The following is a 14,550-nucleotide window of genomic DNA, read 5'->3' as shown; positions in this document are numbered from 1 at the left end:
GTGGCTACGTTGCTAAGTGTAATGGGCGCAGCCACCTATGGACTTTTGAGAAATGTAGTGCAGCCGAACAAGCCAAAAGACAAAACGTTTGACGAAATAGTGGCCGTTCTTAAGGGACATTATGAGCCAAAGCCTTTATTGGTCGCGGAAAGGTTTGGTTTTAATCGTTGTAACCAGAAGGCTAACCTGCCAGTGGCGCAGTATGTAGCTGAGTTGAAGCAACGCGCAGCTAACTGTGAGTTCGGCGCGAACCTAGACTCCTCGCTACGTGACCGGTTCGAACCTAGACTCCTCGCTACGTGACCGGTTCGAACCTAGACTCCTCGCTACGTGACCGGTTCGAACCTAGACTCCTCGCTACGTGACCGGTTCGTCAGTGGAATGAGGAGCGAAGCCTGCCAGAGGAGACTACTCTCGGAAAATGATCTCACTTTTGCTAGAGCTTTTGAGATTGCTCTCAATATGGAGACGGGGAGGCGGGAACGTCGATGGGGCAGCAACCGTTCACAAGGTGAGGACACAGGGAACAATGAACTGTCACAGATGCAAAGGAAAAAATCACCAAGCAAATGAGTGCCATTTCAAAGACACAAAATGTCATAACTGTGGCAAGACTGGGCACATCAAAAGAGCATGTCGTGCCAAGATGGAGACAGACGGTGTTAGGAAGTCACAACGCAGTGGACAGCAAAAGAAACACACAAAATATGTGGAAGCTGATGAGGACTCAGATTTGGATGTGTTCACCATTTTGACTGTCACAAATGAGGATTCTAAACTCTACAAAGCAACTCCTTCTGAGTGTGCTGAAGGAGCCGGTGAGTCGGTCCATCTTCGACTACTCTCTGCGCTCCAAAGACATCGCCAGCCTCTTCCGCCACCTGCTGCTGAGGCAGAAGAAGCGCAGCGGCTCCATCCCAGAATACCCCACTCCAGAGGACCCGGCCATCGCCCAGCTGCTCAAAAAGCTGAAGTCACAGGTCAGAACAGGACTTCGTACAGTATATGAGGAATTGTAATAGATGTTATTGTTTTAGAGTTATTCTTTTTGTTTTAGAGGGGTCCTTGGCATTTATGTTGAGATGAAGGTAATAGATGAAGGTAAAAGATGAAGGTAGTAGATGAAGGTAGTAGATGAAGGTAGTAGATGAAGGTAGTAGATGAAGGTAGTAGATGCCATTGTTCTTCTCACACATGTTCCCCTGCAGGGGATGACTGACGCAGAGGAAGACAAGCTGCTGGCTCTTAAAGACTTCATGCTGAAGTCCAACAAGGCCAAAGCCAACATGGCTGACCAGAGTCACCTGGGGGAGTCGGCCCAGAACGGGGTCATCGACCTGGCCACTCTGGGCATCACAGGCCGCCAGGTGGACCTGGTCAAGCCCAAGCAGGAGGCTGAAGACAAGAGAGGTAGGTTGACAGCGCCATCTCCTGGTCACCCAACACACTACCACCACCACCAACCCCATCCTACAAAACACCTTTATCTACCCCTTCAACTACCCCCCCCTCACACGTTCCTCAGTGTAAATACCGCCCACTCGCGCCATCAAATCCATAGCTTTTTGATGTGCTTACATGAAGAATGTAGAGTAAACTAGATAAAGCCACTAAGCAGAAGTGAGAAGACCGCAACTCCGACACCAGCCGGAAACCGCGGCGCGGCGCGGCGAACCCTCAAGCCCAGATGAAAGTAACCACCCTCGGGTAGCGGTGGCCCAATATGCCCCTCCCTCTAGGATCCAGACATCCTGGGATCTGGTGAGGCCAGGAGTGCTAACCTGATTGATGCATTAGACCGCTACACCAGCGCAGACCCTCTGCTCACCCTCCCTGACCAGGCCTGCCGGACCAACGTGTGCTTGATGTAGCTTCGCTGTCCTAGAACCTTCCTGATTGCTCACGCTGCATCTTGTTTATTTCATGTGAGAAATCAATTATTTCCATCTAGGTCTCTGGAATATGTAGGGGTGGGACCTATGTCCATCCCCCCATTGCTCTCTGTAATGCACATTGTGTTGCCTTTGTGTATGAAATGCGCTATACAAATGAAGTTTGATTTGAGTTAGTCCTAGAGAACGTTTCATTTGAAAACGTATGGTAAAACCCGTCAGCACTGACAAAACATTTGTATTGCGTTTTATTTTTCTTGTTGAGGTCTTCCATTAGCCTGGTACGACCGTCCCGTTCTCGCGAGCTCACATTCTGTTTCACTAATGCAGAACGGTCTGGCCTTCGCCTCCTCCAGAGCGATTATGCCAAAATCCAGACCATACCGGGCCAATCAGGGACTGCGTTTTAACTGCTGTCCCGCCCCACAGTGGAAAGCAGCCCCTGATTGGTTCATGTCCCTGCTGCTCGCTAAACAAACATGGCGGCTCCCGAAGCAACGAGTGGTAACGTTCACGTTAGAAGAATAAATACAGCTATAAGTGCAGTTATTGCAGAAATAGACTTAACCACAACACTTAAACAAGAACAGTAGTATGCACTAGTGGAGTTTCTAGGTGGAAAAGACATATTTGCCGTTCTTCCGACTGGATTTGGCAAAGGTTTGCTGAATGCTGATTGGCTGAAGGTGTTTGTCTGTCAAGGCAAGTACCCCCGCCCGTATATTGCAACGATATTGCAGAGCGAAGCAGTGAGCTCACTAGATCGGGATGGTCATACCAGGCTAGTCTTCCATAGGCTTCCAGAGAACACTAGTTGACTAGTTTACACAACTCACTTAATCTGCTGCTCTTCCATTCAGTATTTCTTGGTTTTATTAGAAAGTATAGAATTAGAAACACATGTTTCCTTACAGGCTCATTATGTGAAAATAGACGTTAGTCCCAATAGCTAGCTATCCAACTGAATCCTCAACGCCCCATTTGATGTCTAGAACTGCCTGCAAGGAAAAACGTTTCACTTGTTTTTCCTTTCAGCGCGGAAACACACCAAGCAAGACTCCAATATGAATGAGGAGTGGAAGAGTATGTTTGGCTCGCAAGAACCAGCTTCCCCACAACCGTCCACAGTAAACAATTAAAACTATTACTTTATTTGGGTGAAAAAGCATAAGGGCGTTGTTTGCGAAGCATTTGTTAAAGATTCATACAAGTTTCCTGTTCCACACTCTCTTCTTTTCCACTCCCCAGGTATCTGAAGGGACAGTGACTCAGACCAGGAAGACCACAGCGCCCCCTAGTATCCCGGTGGCGCAGTCTGTAGGCGGGAGCTCCACCTACCAGCGCAGACTCAACACCTGCAAGGCGGAGCTGCAGCAGCTGGTGCAGCAGAAGCGAGAGCAGTGCAACGCGGAGCGCATGGCCAAGCACATGATGGAGAGCGCAGAGTGGGAAAGTAGACCTCCGCCGCCAGGTGAAATAGTCCCACTGACTGATACTGTAAATGGCTTGGACAGACTTTATACACGTTTGTTTTTGAAACAGGATAGGTTTTTGGTGTGACTGTGTCTTCAACAGAATCTCTTGAAGTCAACAGCTGTGTCTGGTGAAAAAAAAACCCTGGCAAAGCCTACAAATCCCATCTGCCCCTACTCTTCCTCCAGGCTGGCACCCCAAGGGTCTCCTAGTGGCTCACCTCCACGAGCACAAGTCTGCGGTCAACCGCATCCGGGTCTCTGATGAGCACTCTATCTTCGCCACCGGCTCCAACGACGGCACGGTCAAGGTCTGGGACAGCCAGAAGATGGAGGGTAAAACCACCACGACAAGGTACTCAAAAACTACAACCACCATTGACTTTAACTATCAGCTACTTTAAACCCACAACTATCAGCTACTTTAAACCCACAACTATCAGCTACTTTAAACCCACAACTATCAGCTACTTTAAAACCACAACTATCAGCTACTTTAAACCCACAACTATCAGCTACTTTAAAACCACAACTATCAGCTACTTTAAAACCACAACTATCAGCTACTTTAAAACCACAACTATCAGCTACTTTAAAACCACAACTATCAGCTACTTTAAAACCACAACTATCAGCTTCTTTAAACCCACAACTATCAGCTACTTTAAAACCACAACTATCAGCTACTTTGAAACCGTAACTACTAGATCACCTAAGCCAGCAACCATTAGGGTAAACTATGTACCACAAATGTCAGTCACTTAAACACATAACCAGCAGTTACCACAATTCCACAACTAGAACTTACTCTTAAACAACAACGACAGCAACAACAACCAGTTACTAACACAACCATTATACTCTGAAGCATGTCTTTAGTACGAATTAGACCATAGCATAGTTTGAATTGTTCAAAGCTACAAAAAATAAACTTGTAGTCCATATCACACCCCTTTCTCTCTTTTTAGTGTTGACTATCCGGCCTCAGTCAGAGCTGTGGTGATGAGGATGCTGTTGTGTTCTTCCTCCTAGGTCGGTTCTGACCTATTCTCGCATCGGGGGAAATGTGAAGACCCTCACCTTCTGCCAGGGCTCTCACTACCTAGCGGAGGCCTCGGACAACGGCTCTATCCAGCTGCTCGCCATCGAGGCCAACAAGCCCCCCAAGTCCCCAAAGGTTCAACCGTTTCAGACTAGGTGTGTAAAGACTGCTTTTCTTTCTGTTTAATTGAGGTGGATTTATTGTTATTGTTATTGTTATTATTAGTAGTAGTATTATTATTATTAGTAGTAGTAGTAGTATTATTATTATTAGTATTAGTAGTAGTAGTAGTTTGTTATTCCTCAACATGTTTCATTTGTGATCCCTCTTCAATACTCTCACACTATTTCTCCCTCTGTCTCTCTCTCTCTCTCGCACACACATACATAAACACGCATTCTCGTGCGCGCGCACACACACACACACACACACACACACACACACACACACACACACACACACACACACACTCTTTGTCCTGCCAGACTCCTGGATCAGAAGGACGACGGTTGCGTGGTGGACGTGCACCACTTTAACTCAGGGGCCCAGTCGGTGCTGGCCTACGCCACGGTCAACGGCTCGCTGGTGGGCTGGGACCTGCGCTCCAACACCAACGCCTGGACCCTCCGGCACGACCTCCGCCTGGGCCTCATCACCTCCTTCACTGTGGACATGCACCAGTGCTGGCTCTGCCTGGGTCAGTTTGTGCGTGTGCGTGTGTGTATGTGCGTGTGTGTGCGTGCGTGTTTGTTGTGCGTGTGTATATAGTGTGGGTGACAAAGATACGTTTTGAAACCGGTTAATTCTTCCGTTTTGTGTCCACATGCAGGCACCAGCAGTGGCACTATGGCCTGCTGGGATATGCGGTTCCAGCTCCCCATCTCGAACCACTCCCACCCTGCCCGAGCACGAATCAGAAGGCTGCTCATGCACCCGCTCTACCAATCATCTGTTATCGCTGGTGAACGTCTTCTTTTCTTGTTGTATTTTACGTGGAAATTCGAGGACTTTGCAGAATCCTGTTTTCTATTCTAGATGTGTGTGTATATTCCAGAGGTATGACAGGACATGTTTGAGTCAGTTATTCTTTTCTCTGAGGAAGAATAACGAATGACATAATTTTGGTGATGCTGTTTTACAGCGGTCCAAGGCAATAACGAGGTGTCTATGTGGGACATGGAGACCGGAGACAGGAAGTTCACTCTTTGGGCCAGCTCTGCGCCCCCTCTCTCAGAGATGCAGGTGTGTGTGTGTGTGTGTGTGAGAGTGTGAGTATGAGAGAGAGAGAGAGTTAATGAACCCCACCAGTCAAAATTGAACATTTTATGCTTAAATACATGTTTAAGCTAAACATAAATCAATATACAGCGATGGCGAAAGGTTATGATTAAACAAAAACAAGGCATGGCAGAGCGTTACGAGCCTTGTGAGAACATCCTGATCTTGCGAGTGTCTCACAGACGAGGTCAGTCTGGCCGGCTCGGTGTGAATCCGTTTTTTCCCCGAGCCGGTCAGCGTCCTGTGAGGAGGAACTGCCTCCAGCTGCGGGTGTCGTTTAGGCGTGGCGGCGGCGAGAAGCGCTGATGTGGCGCGGTGGTAGACAGATCATCCAGTCACCTGCCAAGTATTTTTGAAAGCACCTACCCTTTTCCAAATAGTTTCCAACAACGCCTTCCCAGAAGGCTCGGCGTGATAAACCATCTGGCGCATCAGGTTGGAGCGTCTGTTGCATATTAAGTGTGGAGAGGGAGCACCTCCCATGTACCCCACATGACACACAGACACGACCTTCGTCGGACGGAGTCTTGGACGTACGTGATGACACATCGTTAGTGAGGGGACGGTCCGGTCGTGCGCGCAGGCTTCTCGGTGGCTCGGCTGTCATGGTGGTTTCACCCTCATCCCACATCCTCCCGTCTCTCTGTGTTCCAGCCGTCTCCTCACAGCGTCCACGGGATCTACTGCAGCCCTGCCGACGGGAACCCCCTCCTCCTGACCGCTGGCTCGGACATGCGCATCAGGTACGCTCAAACCCCGCCCTCAGCTGCTCGGGGTGCAATCATCTCATTTGATTGGATGTGTAGTTACTTACATTTAGTTAACATCTAATCTAATAAGTCTAATAAGACACGTGCTGATGAAGTGAGAAATGTATCGACTAACCTGACCGCTAAAGGGGTTCTCAAATATAACCTCCTCTGCCACTTTGAAGTTCTGCTACAGTAGTCTAATGTTTGTGTTCCTCTCCAGGTTCTGCTGGTCTAATGTTTGTGTTCCTCTCCAGGTTCTGCTGGTCTAATGTTTGTGTTCCTCTCCAGGTTCTGCTGGTCTAATGTTTGTGTTCCTCTCCAGGTTCTGCTGGTCTAATGTTAGTGTTCCTCTCCAGGTTCTGCTGGTCTAATGTTTGTGTTCCTCTCCAGGTTCTGCTAGTCTAATGTTTGTGTTCCTCTCCAGGTTCTGCTGGTCTAATGTTAGTGTTCCTCTCCAGGTTCTGCTGGTCTAATGTTTGTGTTCCTCTCCAGGTTCTACTAGTCTAATGTTTGTGTTCCTCTCCAGGTTCTGCTGGTCTAATGTTTGTGTTCCTCTCCAGGTTCTGCTAGTCTAATGTTTGTGTTCCTCTCCAGGTTCTGCTGGTCTAATGTTTGTGTTCCTCTCCAGGTTCTGCTGGTCTAATGTTTGTGTTCCTCTCCAGGTTCTGCTGGTCTAATGTTTGTGTTTGTGTCCAGGTTCTGCTAGTCTAATGTTTGTGTTCCTCTCCGGGTTCTGCTAGTCTAATGTTAGTGTTCCTCTCCTGGTTCTGCTGGTCTAATGTTTGTGTTCCTCTCCGGGTTCTGCTAGTCTAATGTTTGTGTTTGTGTCCAGGTTCTGCTGGTCTAATGTTTGTGTTCCTCTCCAGGTTCTGCTGGTCTAATGTTTGTGTTCCTCTCCAGGTTCTGCTGGTCTAATGTTTGTGTTTGTGTCCAGGTTCTGCTGGTCTAATGTTTGTGTCCAGGTTCTGCTGGTCTAATGTTTGTGTTTGTGTCCAGGTTCTGGGACCTGGCGTACCCAGAGAGGTCCTACATCGTGGTGGGAGGGGCCAACGACTCGCTGCACTGCCCTTCGGTCCTCTACAACCGCAAGATCATCGAGGGCACCGAGGTTGTGCAGGTACTGAGCTGCTCAGGGTTCAATGGGTTTGTGGAGTCTGGAATAAGGCTGAACTTGAACCCAAAAGATTCAAGATCCAAGATGTGTTATTGTTCATGTATATGATGCACACACATACTAGACATGTGACTTGGGTAATGGCATACGCTGTTGCAGACGACGCAGGACAGGATAGGGCAGTGCAAAGACATGACAGTGCAAATGCAATACAAAAAGCAGTGCAAATACAAAATACAGTGCAAACAAAACACTGCAATATACAAAAGAGTAAAAAAAAACATTGGTCACTGATAAAGCATCTCCCTTAGTCCGGTGCATTTAGTGTTTTAATCCCACGTCAGTGTGATAGAAGTGAGTGACTGATGTCCTGTCCTGTGTGTTGTCTGACTGATGTGTCCTGTCCTGTGTGTTGTCTGACTGATGTGTCCTGTCCTGTGTGTTGTCCGACTGATGTGTCCTGTCCTGTGTGTTGTCTGACTGATGTGTCCTGTCCTGTGTGTTGTCTGACTGATGTCCTGTCCTGTGTGTTGTCTGACTGATGTGTCCTGTCCTGTGTGTTGTCTGACTGATGTGTCCTGTCCTGTGTGTTGTCTGACTGATGTGTCCTGTCCTGTGTGTCCCCTCAGGAGATCCACAGTAAGCAGAAGAGCGGGGCCATGGAGGACGCCCCGCGCAGGGGCCCCGAGTCGCTCCCCGTGGGCCACCATGACATCATCACCGACATCGCCACCTTCCAGACCACCCAGGGCTTCATCGTCACCTCCTCCAGGGACGGCATCGTCAAAGTCTGGAAGTGACCTGCCTCTTAAACACACACACGCACACGCACACACTCTCACACACACACACGCACATACGCACACACACACACGCACACACACTCTCACACGCGCACACACACACTCACACGCGCACACACACACTCACACACGCACATACGCACACACACACTCACACACACACACACACACATACGCACTCACACACACACACGCACACATACTCTCACACACACCAGTGCACTATTTCTTAAAGACACATTATTCTTCAATTCTATACCTCCCTCTCCCCCTCACCACCCTACTGGTAAGCTTTTGTACATAATATATTTTAAATGTAACTAATATAAGACAACTCTATTGGAATCATGTTGCAAGACAAGAAAGTTATGATAAAGTTACCAATTTCTTTGTTACTTACTGTTAAACATGCTAAGCAACATCTCATGTAATTGTAGACATTAAATGTTTTATGTTCAGTTGCTCAAAACTTGGTAATAAACTGAAGGAGGAAAACCATTCCATAGCATTGTGTTCATTAACTTGGTTAGGAGTTAGGAGGTACTCTCAAAAATAATTGTATGTACAGTGGCACTAGACACATACATGGTGGATATAATGTGAACAAAGGTTTAAGAAAATGTTTCCCTAAAAACAAACCATCTGTTCAAGACAAGTATTTATAAAGTGTCCTGAAGATATCATCTCTGGACAAGAAATGTGATATGATATCCAGTCAAGTCCATCCATCTAAAATAAACAGCGAAAGTTACAAAAATACTATTTTTTAGCACTTTGAGATCTGATGATGAGAAGTGCTTTATAAAAAAATATTTATTTATTATTACATAACGCATGATGCCAGCTCAATTTCTCGTTTCTGGCATGAACATCTTAACACTCTAGATGTCAAGCTGTATTGGCCTAGTGTAAATTGCATTCAGAAACTGCAGCTTCTCTCAAATATATTATATAAATGCACATTACTGCAATATGACCCCCAGTCTACTGATCAATAATGGCTACAACCAGACAACACCCGTGGAATCTTTTTTTCACCCAACACTTTTATTTCCAGCACCATGAATCATCAACCATTAAGACATACAGCACCATAACGGCCCACTGGTTACAAGCATAGAGAAGGTGACGTGGAGACATGTAGCTCGGGCTCATAGTTTGCCTTTTATGGTTGACTTCTGAACTCCTAGCTGAAGCCTGGCAGTGGCTCCCATGCTGGGCAGTTGAAACTATGCAGGTTAGGCCTGGTCTGCTGCCTGTAAACATCCTGACAGCTGTGCTTATATTTGTATGCATCATCTTGTTGACTCAAAACCAAACAATGTTAACTTAATAGCACCAAGTCCCCACACTACTAAAGAAATGTTTGAAGTTCCACTAAAAGGTCTACAGTAACATAATCTAAGAGGTCTAGGGGTCTGTATGATAAATTGAGGCACTTCTTTAGTGTTTAAACATACTGATATTAGCAAGACCAGTTCTAATCTATCAGCCAGGCCTTTAAGGTCGCTGGTCTGCTGCAGCTGGTCCGGTTGAAATGTATGCCCTTCTACGTAGCCTACATATTAGGATGTGCGTCTCAGATGATGAAGTAGTCTTGTGGTGTTGTGTGAATTGGAGTTCCTGACTGTCTTCATCGAAGGGGTAAGAACCCTCAGACAACACCTCCAGCATGTGAAGTGTTTATGTGCACACATTGATACCTTTTTTTTTTTTTTTTTTCTTTCTTTTTTTTAACAGTAATGACAAGCCATTTATGGGACGCGGCTCCTTTACTTGACACTCTGTGGATCAGATGTATTTTTATTTGGTTTTAATGATACACTTGAGCAAAGGGTCCTCGGTACCAAACTATAGTGACTGAACAATTATTGAGGGAGGCCCAGGCTCAGGCAAACCAGAGGAGGACTTTAGACCGGCGCTCTGGCGTGGTGGCGTTGCGCAGCTAATGGTGTTCTTCATGTCCGCTCTCCTCGGGGCTTGCGTTGCGGTTCCGTGCGGGTCTGTTGTTCTTAGCGCTTCCTGGTCAGACACAGGGCCTCGCACTCCTCCTGCGTCTTGAAGCGGTTGCCGTTGCCGCCGCAGCCGCCGAACCAGAAGCGAGAGCACTCGCGCTGCGCGCCGTCGAAGAACCACATCACCGTGTAGGTCAGGCAGCTGCCCACGTCCTGCTCCAGGGAACACACGCCTGGACACGGCGAGGCGGAGGGGGGGGGAAGGAAAGGGAGACCGAAAATGTGGTGAGGATGGGAGAAAAATCGTGGGGATCATTTAATAAAAGCGATTAAAACTGTCAGATTCACACTCAAGTGAAAAACAACTAGTGATATCATCAACTGTGCCCAAATAAAGATGTGGGACGTTTTTGTACAAAAAAAATAACTTTGACTTGATTCACTAAAGTAAACTACAAACGGTGTTTGAGCCGAAGGGCTGAAGGGCTGACACTGCGCTCCTTACTCTTGTCAACAGCTTGAGCTCCCTCTGTCCTCAGGAGGGAAGTGGGATCTGCAACAAATATTAGTATATTATATATTATTATAATAATATTATTTTTGCTCAAGCATCACCTTACTTGAAGTACACGCAAAGTAAATCACCTTATTCTTGGTAAATATTTTACACAAAGACTTTTTTACTCATGAAGACAGACCTACTGATTAGTAAAAATGCTGTCAGTTGAGTGGTCGTGCAAATGCATATCCAAACCAACTGTTAAAAAGACAAGCCAGCAGTGACTACTGAAGCACAGCGTCTAACAGCACACGATGGTGTCTACTTGGGATGTTGAGCCAAACGAGCCGCATTACTTACTGAAGGTGTCACACGTCTGGAAGCATTCGCTCTCAGTGCTAAAGCGGTTGCTGTTACCGTCGCAGCCTCCGCACCAGAAGGGCGAGCATGCATGGATGGAGGTGTTATAGTGCCATCGCACAACATAGTCCCGGCAAGGGCTACCCATGTCCACCTCCAGCTCACACTGGGCTGAAACCAGAACACGCAGCTTTACCAGGGGAGCTGTCACAGAACAGGGAGGCATGCAGTGAGGAGCACTGACTGGATCTACTCATGCAACGGCTGAAAAAGTGTCAACGTCAGCATAAAAACAAAAACATGCCTTCAGCCATGCGATCATTGCTAACTACGCTTGAACATGGGTGTATTACAATGGCGTATTACAATTGCTATAGATAATATAACAATTAAGACTTCTATCAACCATATCAATACAACCCATCATTTTACAGCAGTGTGAATATGAACGCAAGTCTAGTTGTTCTACATGTGAACCCCAATACCATGGGGTGTGCTTCATATGTGTGTCCTCATGGCCTCATTGAATGAAAAGGTGCTGAGTTAAAGGCTCCGTGCTGTTTGGATGCAGCTGGAACCTGGAACTGCAAATACCCCTCATGTTGGGTCTTGACGGGCGTCTCTCTCTGTTGCCCCTGGAGATGTCTCCGTCCCCCCTGGACAGGGTGTGTGAGACGTCCACCTGACTACGTCCACCTGGCTTGGACTGGTAAACACCCGTGTGCTCCAGAAACACTTCCTGCTGCTTGTCACCGAGGTCCTCCAACTCCTCCTTCTCCGGTAGGCTAGGGAAGAGAGAGAACACGTTCCTAATCAACCACTATCGCTGCATGGGAAACTGCTATTGTGCTATTGGACGCTGTCTGATCTGTACCGATCAGGGGCGAGGCCAATGGGCCAGATTGACAGCTGACCCACCCAAACAAAAGTTCCGTAGCCAAACATTTGAATGAGGGAAGTAGAAAAAACATGAAAATAAGTTTTTACAAATTGTAATAAAATTAAAAGAAACAAGACTGCACGCTTTGTTTGATTTTTAATGTTAATAATAATCATTCATAATATGATCGATGCTGCTACTGTAGGCTCCGTCAACGTGAGCTGTCTGCGTCAGTCCTCACTGGTTGGAGGTAACGTTAGGCTGTTAAGGCCTGTTGGCCGAGCTGCTAGCTAGCTTGAATGTCGTTGTCGAAACATGTTAAACAAACGTCATTGTCAAACTACTTTAAAATACCACGCAGAGAGGAGAGGGAAGATCTACCCACACCACCTGATAATGACTGCCAGATCCGGTCCAGATCCGGTCCAGATCCAGTCCCTACACCGCGGAAATAGCCAAGGCCTCGGGCCTCCCTTGCCCATGCTCAGCCCTCTGTTCCTTGAGAGAAACGTGCTCACGCTAATCTGACTCCGCCTGCACACCTGTGCGCTTGACCAGCTGCATATTATATTGTAGTTTAATTATAGTGGCCCTGATTCCACCCTGATTCCACCCTGATTCCACCCTTCGAAACATGTCTGTCCTCGCGGCTGGTACCGATCAAGCGGGTCGTTTTAGAGCTTTCAAAAGGGCTCACAAAGGCTCTGGTGGCTTAGGAGTTCCATAGTATTGCTGCATACTGTGATGGGCGTGGCCTACCTGTACACGTATACCTGCCCCTGACCCTGGTCCTGGTCCTGGTCCTGACCCTGGTCCTGGTCCTGGTCCTGGTCCTGGTCCTGGTCCTGGTCCTGGTCCTGGTCCTGGTCCTGGTCCCGACCCTGGTCCTGACCCTGGTCCTGGTCCTGACCCTGGTCCTGACCCTGGTCCTGATGCTCCAGCTGCTCACACACGTGCTTGAGGCTGGGTAGAGAATACTCCCTCCCTCCTAGCATGAGAAAACACAACCATGAGCACATGAGACACGATACACACACACACACACACACACAGACAGACACACACACACACACACACACACACACACACAGACAAACACTCGCACACCCACACACACACACACACACACACACAAAAACAAACACTCGCACACACACACACACACAGACAAACACCCACACACACACACAAAAGTATCTAATTGACAAGATTAAGTAACTGATCACTAGTTTTGCCAAGGCTCGATATCTATGAGGGCAGAAAACACACACACCCAGATATAGGCCTACTACACACTATCCCACAGACGGCATAACCATAATGGAGACGGGGTGGTCAGATGGAAGGGTGTGGTGAGGGGTGGTCAGATGGAAGGGTGTGGTGAGGGGTGGTCAGATGGAAGGGTGTGGTGAGGGGTGGTCAGATGGAAGGGTGTGGTGAGGGGTGGTCAGATGGAAGGGTGTGGTGAGGGGTGGTTAGATGGAAGGGTGTGGTGAGGGGTGGTCAGATGGAAGGGTGTGGTGAGGGGTGGTGAGGGGTGGTGAGGGGTGGTCAGATGGAAGGGTGTGGTGAGGGGTGGTCAGATGGAAGGGTGTGGTGAGGGGTGGTGAGGGGTGGTCAGATGGAAGGGTGTGGTGAGGGGTGGTCAGATGGAAGGGTGTGGTGAGGGGTGGTCAGATGGAAGGGTGTGGTGAGGGGTGGTCAGATGGAAGGGTGTGGTGAGGGGTGGTCAGATGGAAGGGTGTGGTGAGGGGTGGTCAGATGGAAGGGTGTGGTGAGGGGTGGTGAGGGTTGGTCAGATGGAAGGGTGTGGTGAGGGGTGGTCAGATGGAAGGGTGTGGTGAGGGGTGGTCAGATGGAAGGGTGTGGTGAGGGGTGGTCAGATGGAAGGGTGTGGTGAGGGGTGGTCAGATGGAAGGGTTGGTCAGATAGAAGGGTGTGGTGAGGGGTGGTCAGATGGAAGGGTGTGGTGAGGGGTGGTCAGATGGAAGGGTGTGGTGAGGGGTGGTCAGATGGAAGGGTGTGGTGTGGTCTCACTGTTGAGGATGGCGAGGAGCGCCCTGAAGAAGCGCTGAGCGTATCCCTGCTCCTCCTCCCTCATGTGGCCCAGGTGCAGGAGGTGCTGCTCCACAGGGGGGCTGGCCAGCTGCTCCACCTGCGTCTGGTTGTACGCGTCGCCCACCGTGATCACAAACAGCACCACCCCCTGGCACTTGGCCTGCTGGGAAACGTAGTGCAGCTTGGCGCGGTCCCAGTAGACCACCTCGTCCCCTACGACCACCAGGACCACCTTGCTCTGCCGGGGCTTGGCTGCCTTGGGCAGCACCTCCCGCAGGGTGAAGTCCAGGGCCTGGCCCAGGGCGCAGGCCCCCCCGTGCTGCCGCATGCCCTGGAGGACGTGCCTCTTCATCATGGTGTGGTTCTGGTAGCGCTGGAAGCCGAACTCCAGCTTGGCGGGCGGCTGGTACTGGTACTGAGAGCCGGTCTGCTGGACCAGGGCCAC

General features: G+C 48.7%; 2 protein-coding genes across 2 annotated transcripts in view; one reads left to right on the top strand and one right to left on the bottom strand.

Moving 5' to 3' along the window:
* Window positions 1-764: 764 nt before the first annotated feature.
* Window positions 765-8,350, top strand: LOC311326405 (phosphoinositide 3-kinase regulatory subunit 4-like; the record flags this gene model as incomplete). Its single annotated transcript, XM_084459298.1, has 12 exons — window positions 765-980; window positions 1,209-1,410; window positions 2,928-3,019; window positions 3,141-3,363; window positions 3,554-3,719; window positions 4,397-4,561; window positions 4,892-5,103; window positions 5,236-5,367; window positions 5,548-5,648; window positions 6,339-6,427; window positions 7,433-7,553; window positions 8,180-8,350. 12 exons carry the CDS (start codon window positions 765-767, stop codon window positions 8,348-8,350), a joined length of 1,890 nt encoding a protein of 629 aa, XP_084315424.1.
* A 2,015-nt stretch (window positions 8,351-10,365) lies between these two features.
* The window catches only part of LOC311326404 (collagen alpha-6(VI) chain-like), a gene marked incomplete at both ends in the record, with an annotated part of 31,366 nt that continues 27,181 nt past the window's right edge, over window positions 10,366-14,550 (bottom strand). The window contains 5 exons of the mRNA XM_084459297.1: window positions 10,366-10,541; window positions 10,814-10,837; window positions 11,168-11,338; window positions 12,940-13,035; window positions 14,085-14,550. The exon at window positions 14,085-14,550 is cut by the window's right edge and continues 200 nt beyond it. Of these exons, the coding sequence (XP_084315423.1) occupies window positions 10,366-10,541; window positions 10,814-10,837; window positions 11,168-11,338; window positions 12,940-13,035; window positions 14,085-14,550 (933 nt within the window). The remainder of the gene's footprint in view (window positions 10,542-10,813; window positions 10,838-11,167; window positions 11,339-12,939; window positions 13,036-14,084) is intronic.

Source organism: Borostomias antarcticus (genome assembly GCF_949987555.1).
Source record: "Borostomias antarcticus genome assembly, chromosome: 27".
NCBI lineage: Eukaryota > Metazoa > Chordata > Actinopteri > Stomiiformes > Stomiidae > Borostomias > Borostomias antarcticus.
The sequence above is the reverse complement of the archived record's forward strand: the minus strand, read 5'-3'. Positions and strand labels throughout refer to the sequence as shown.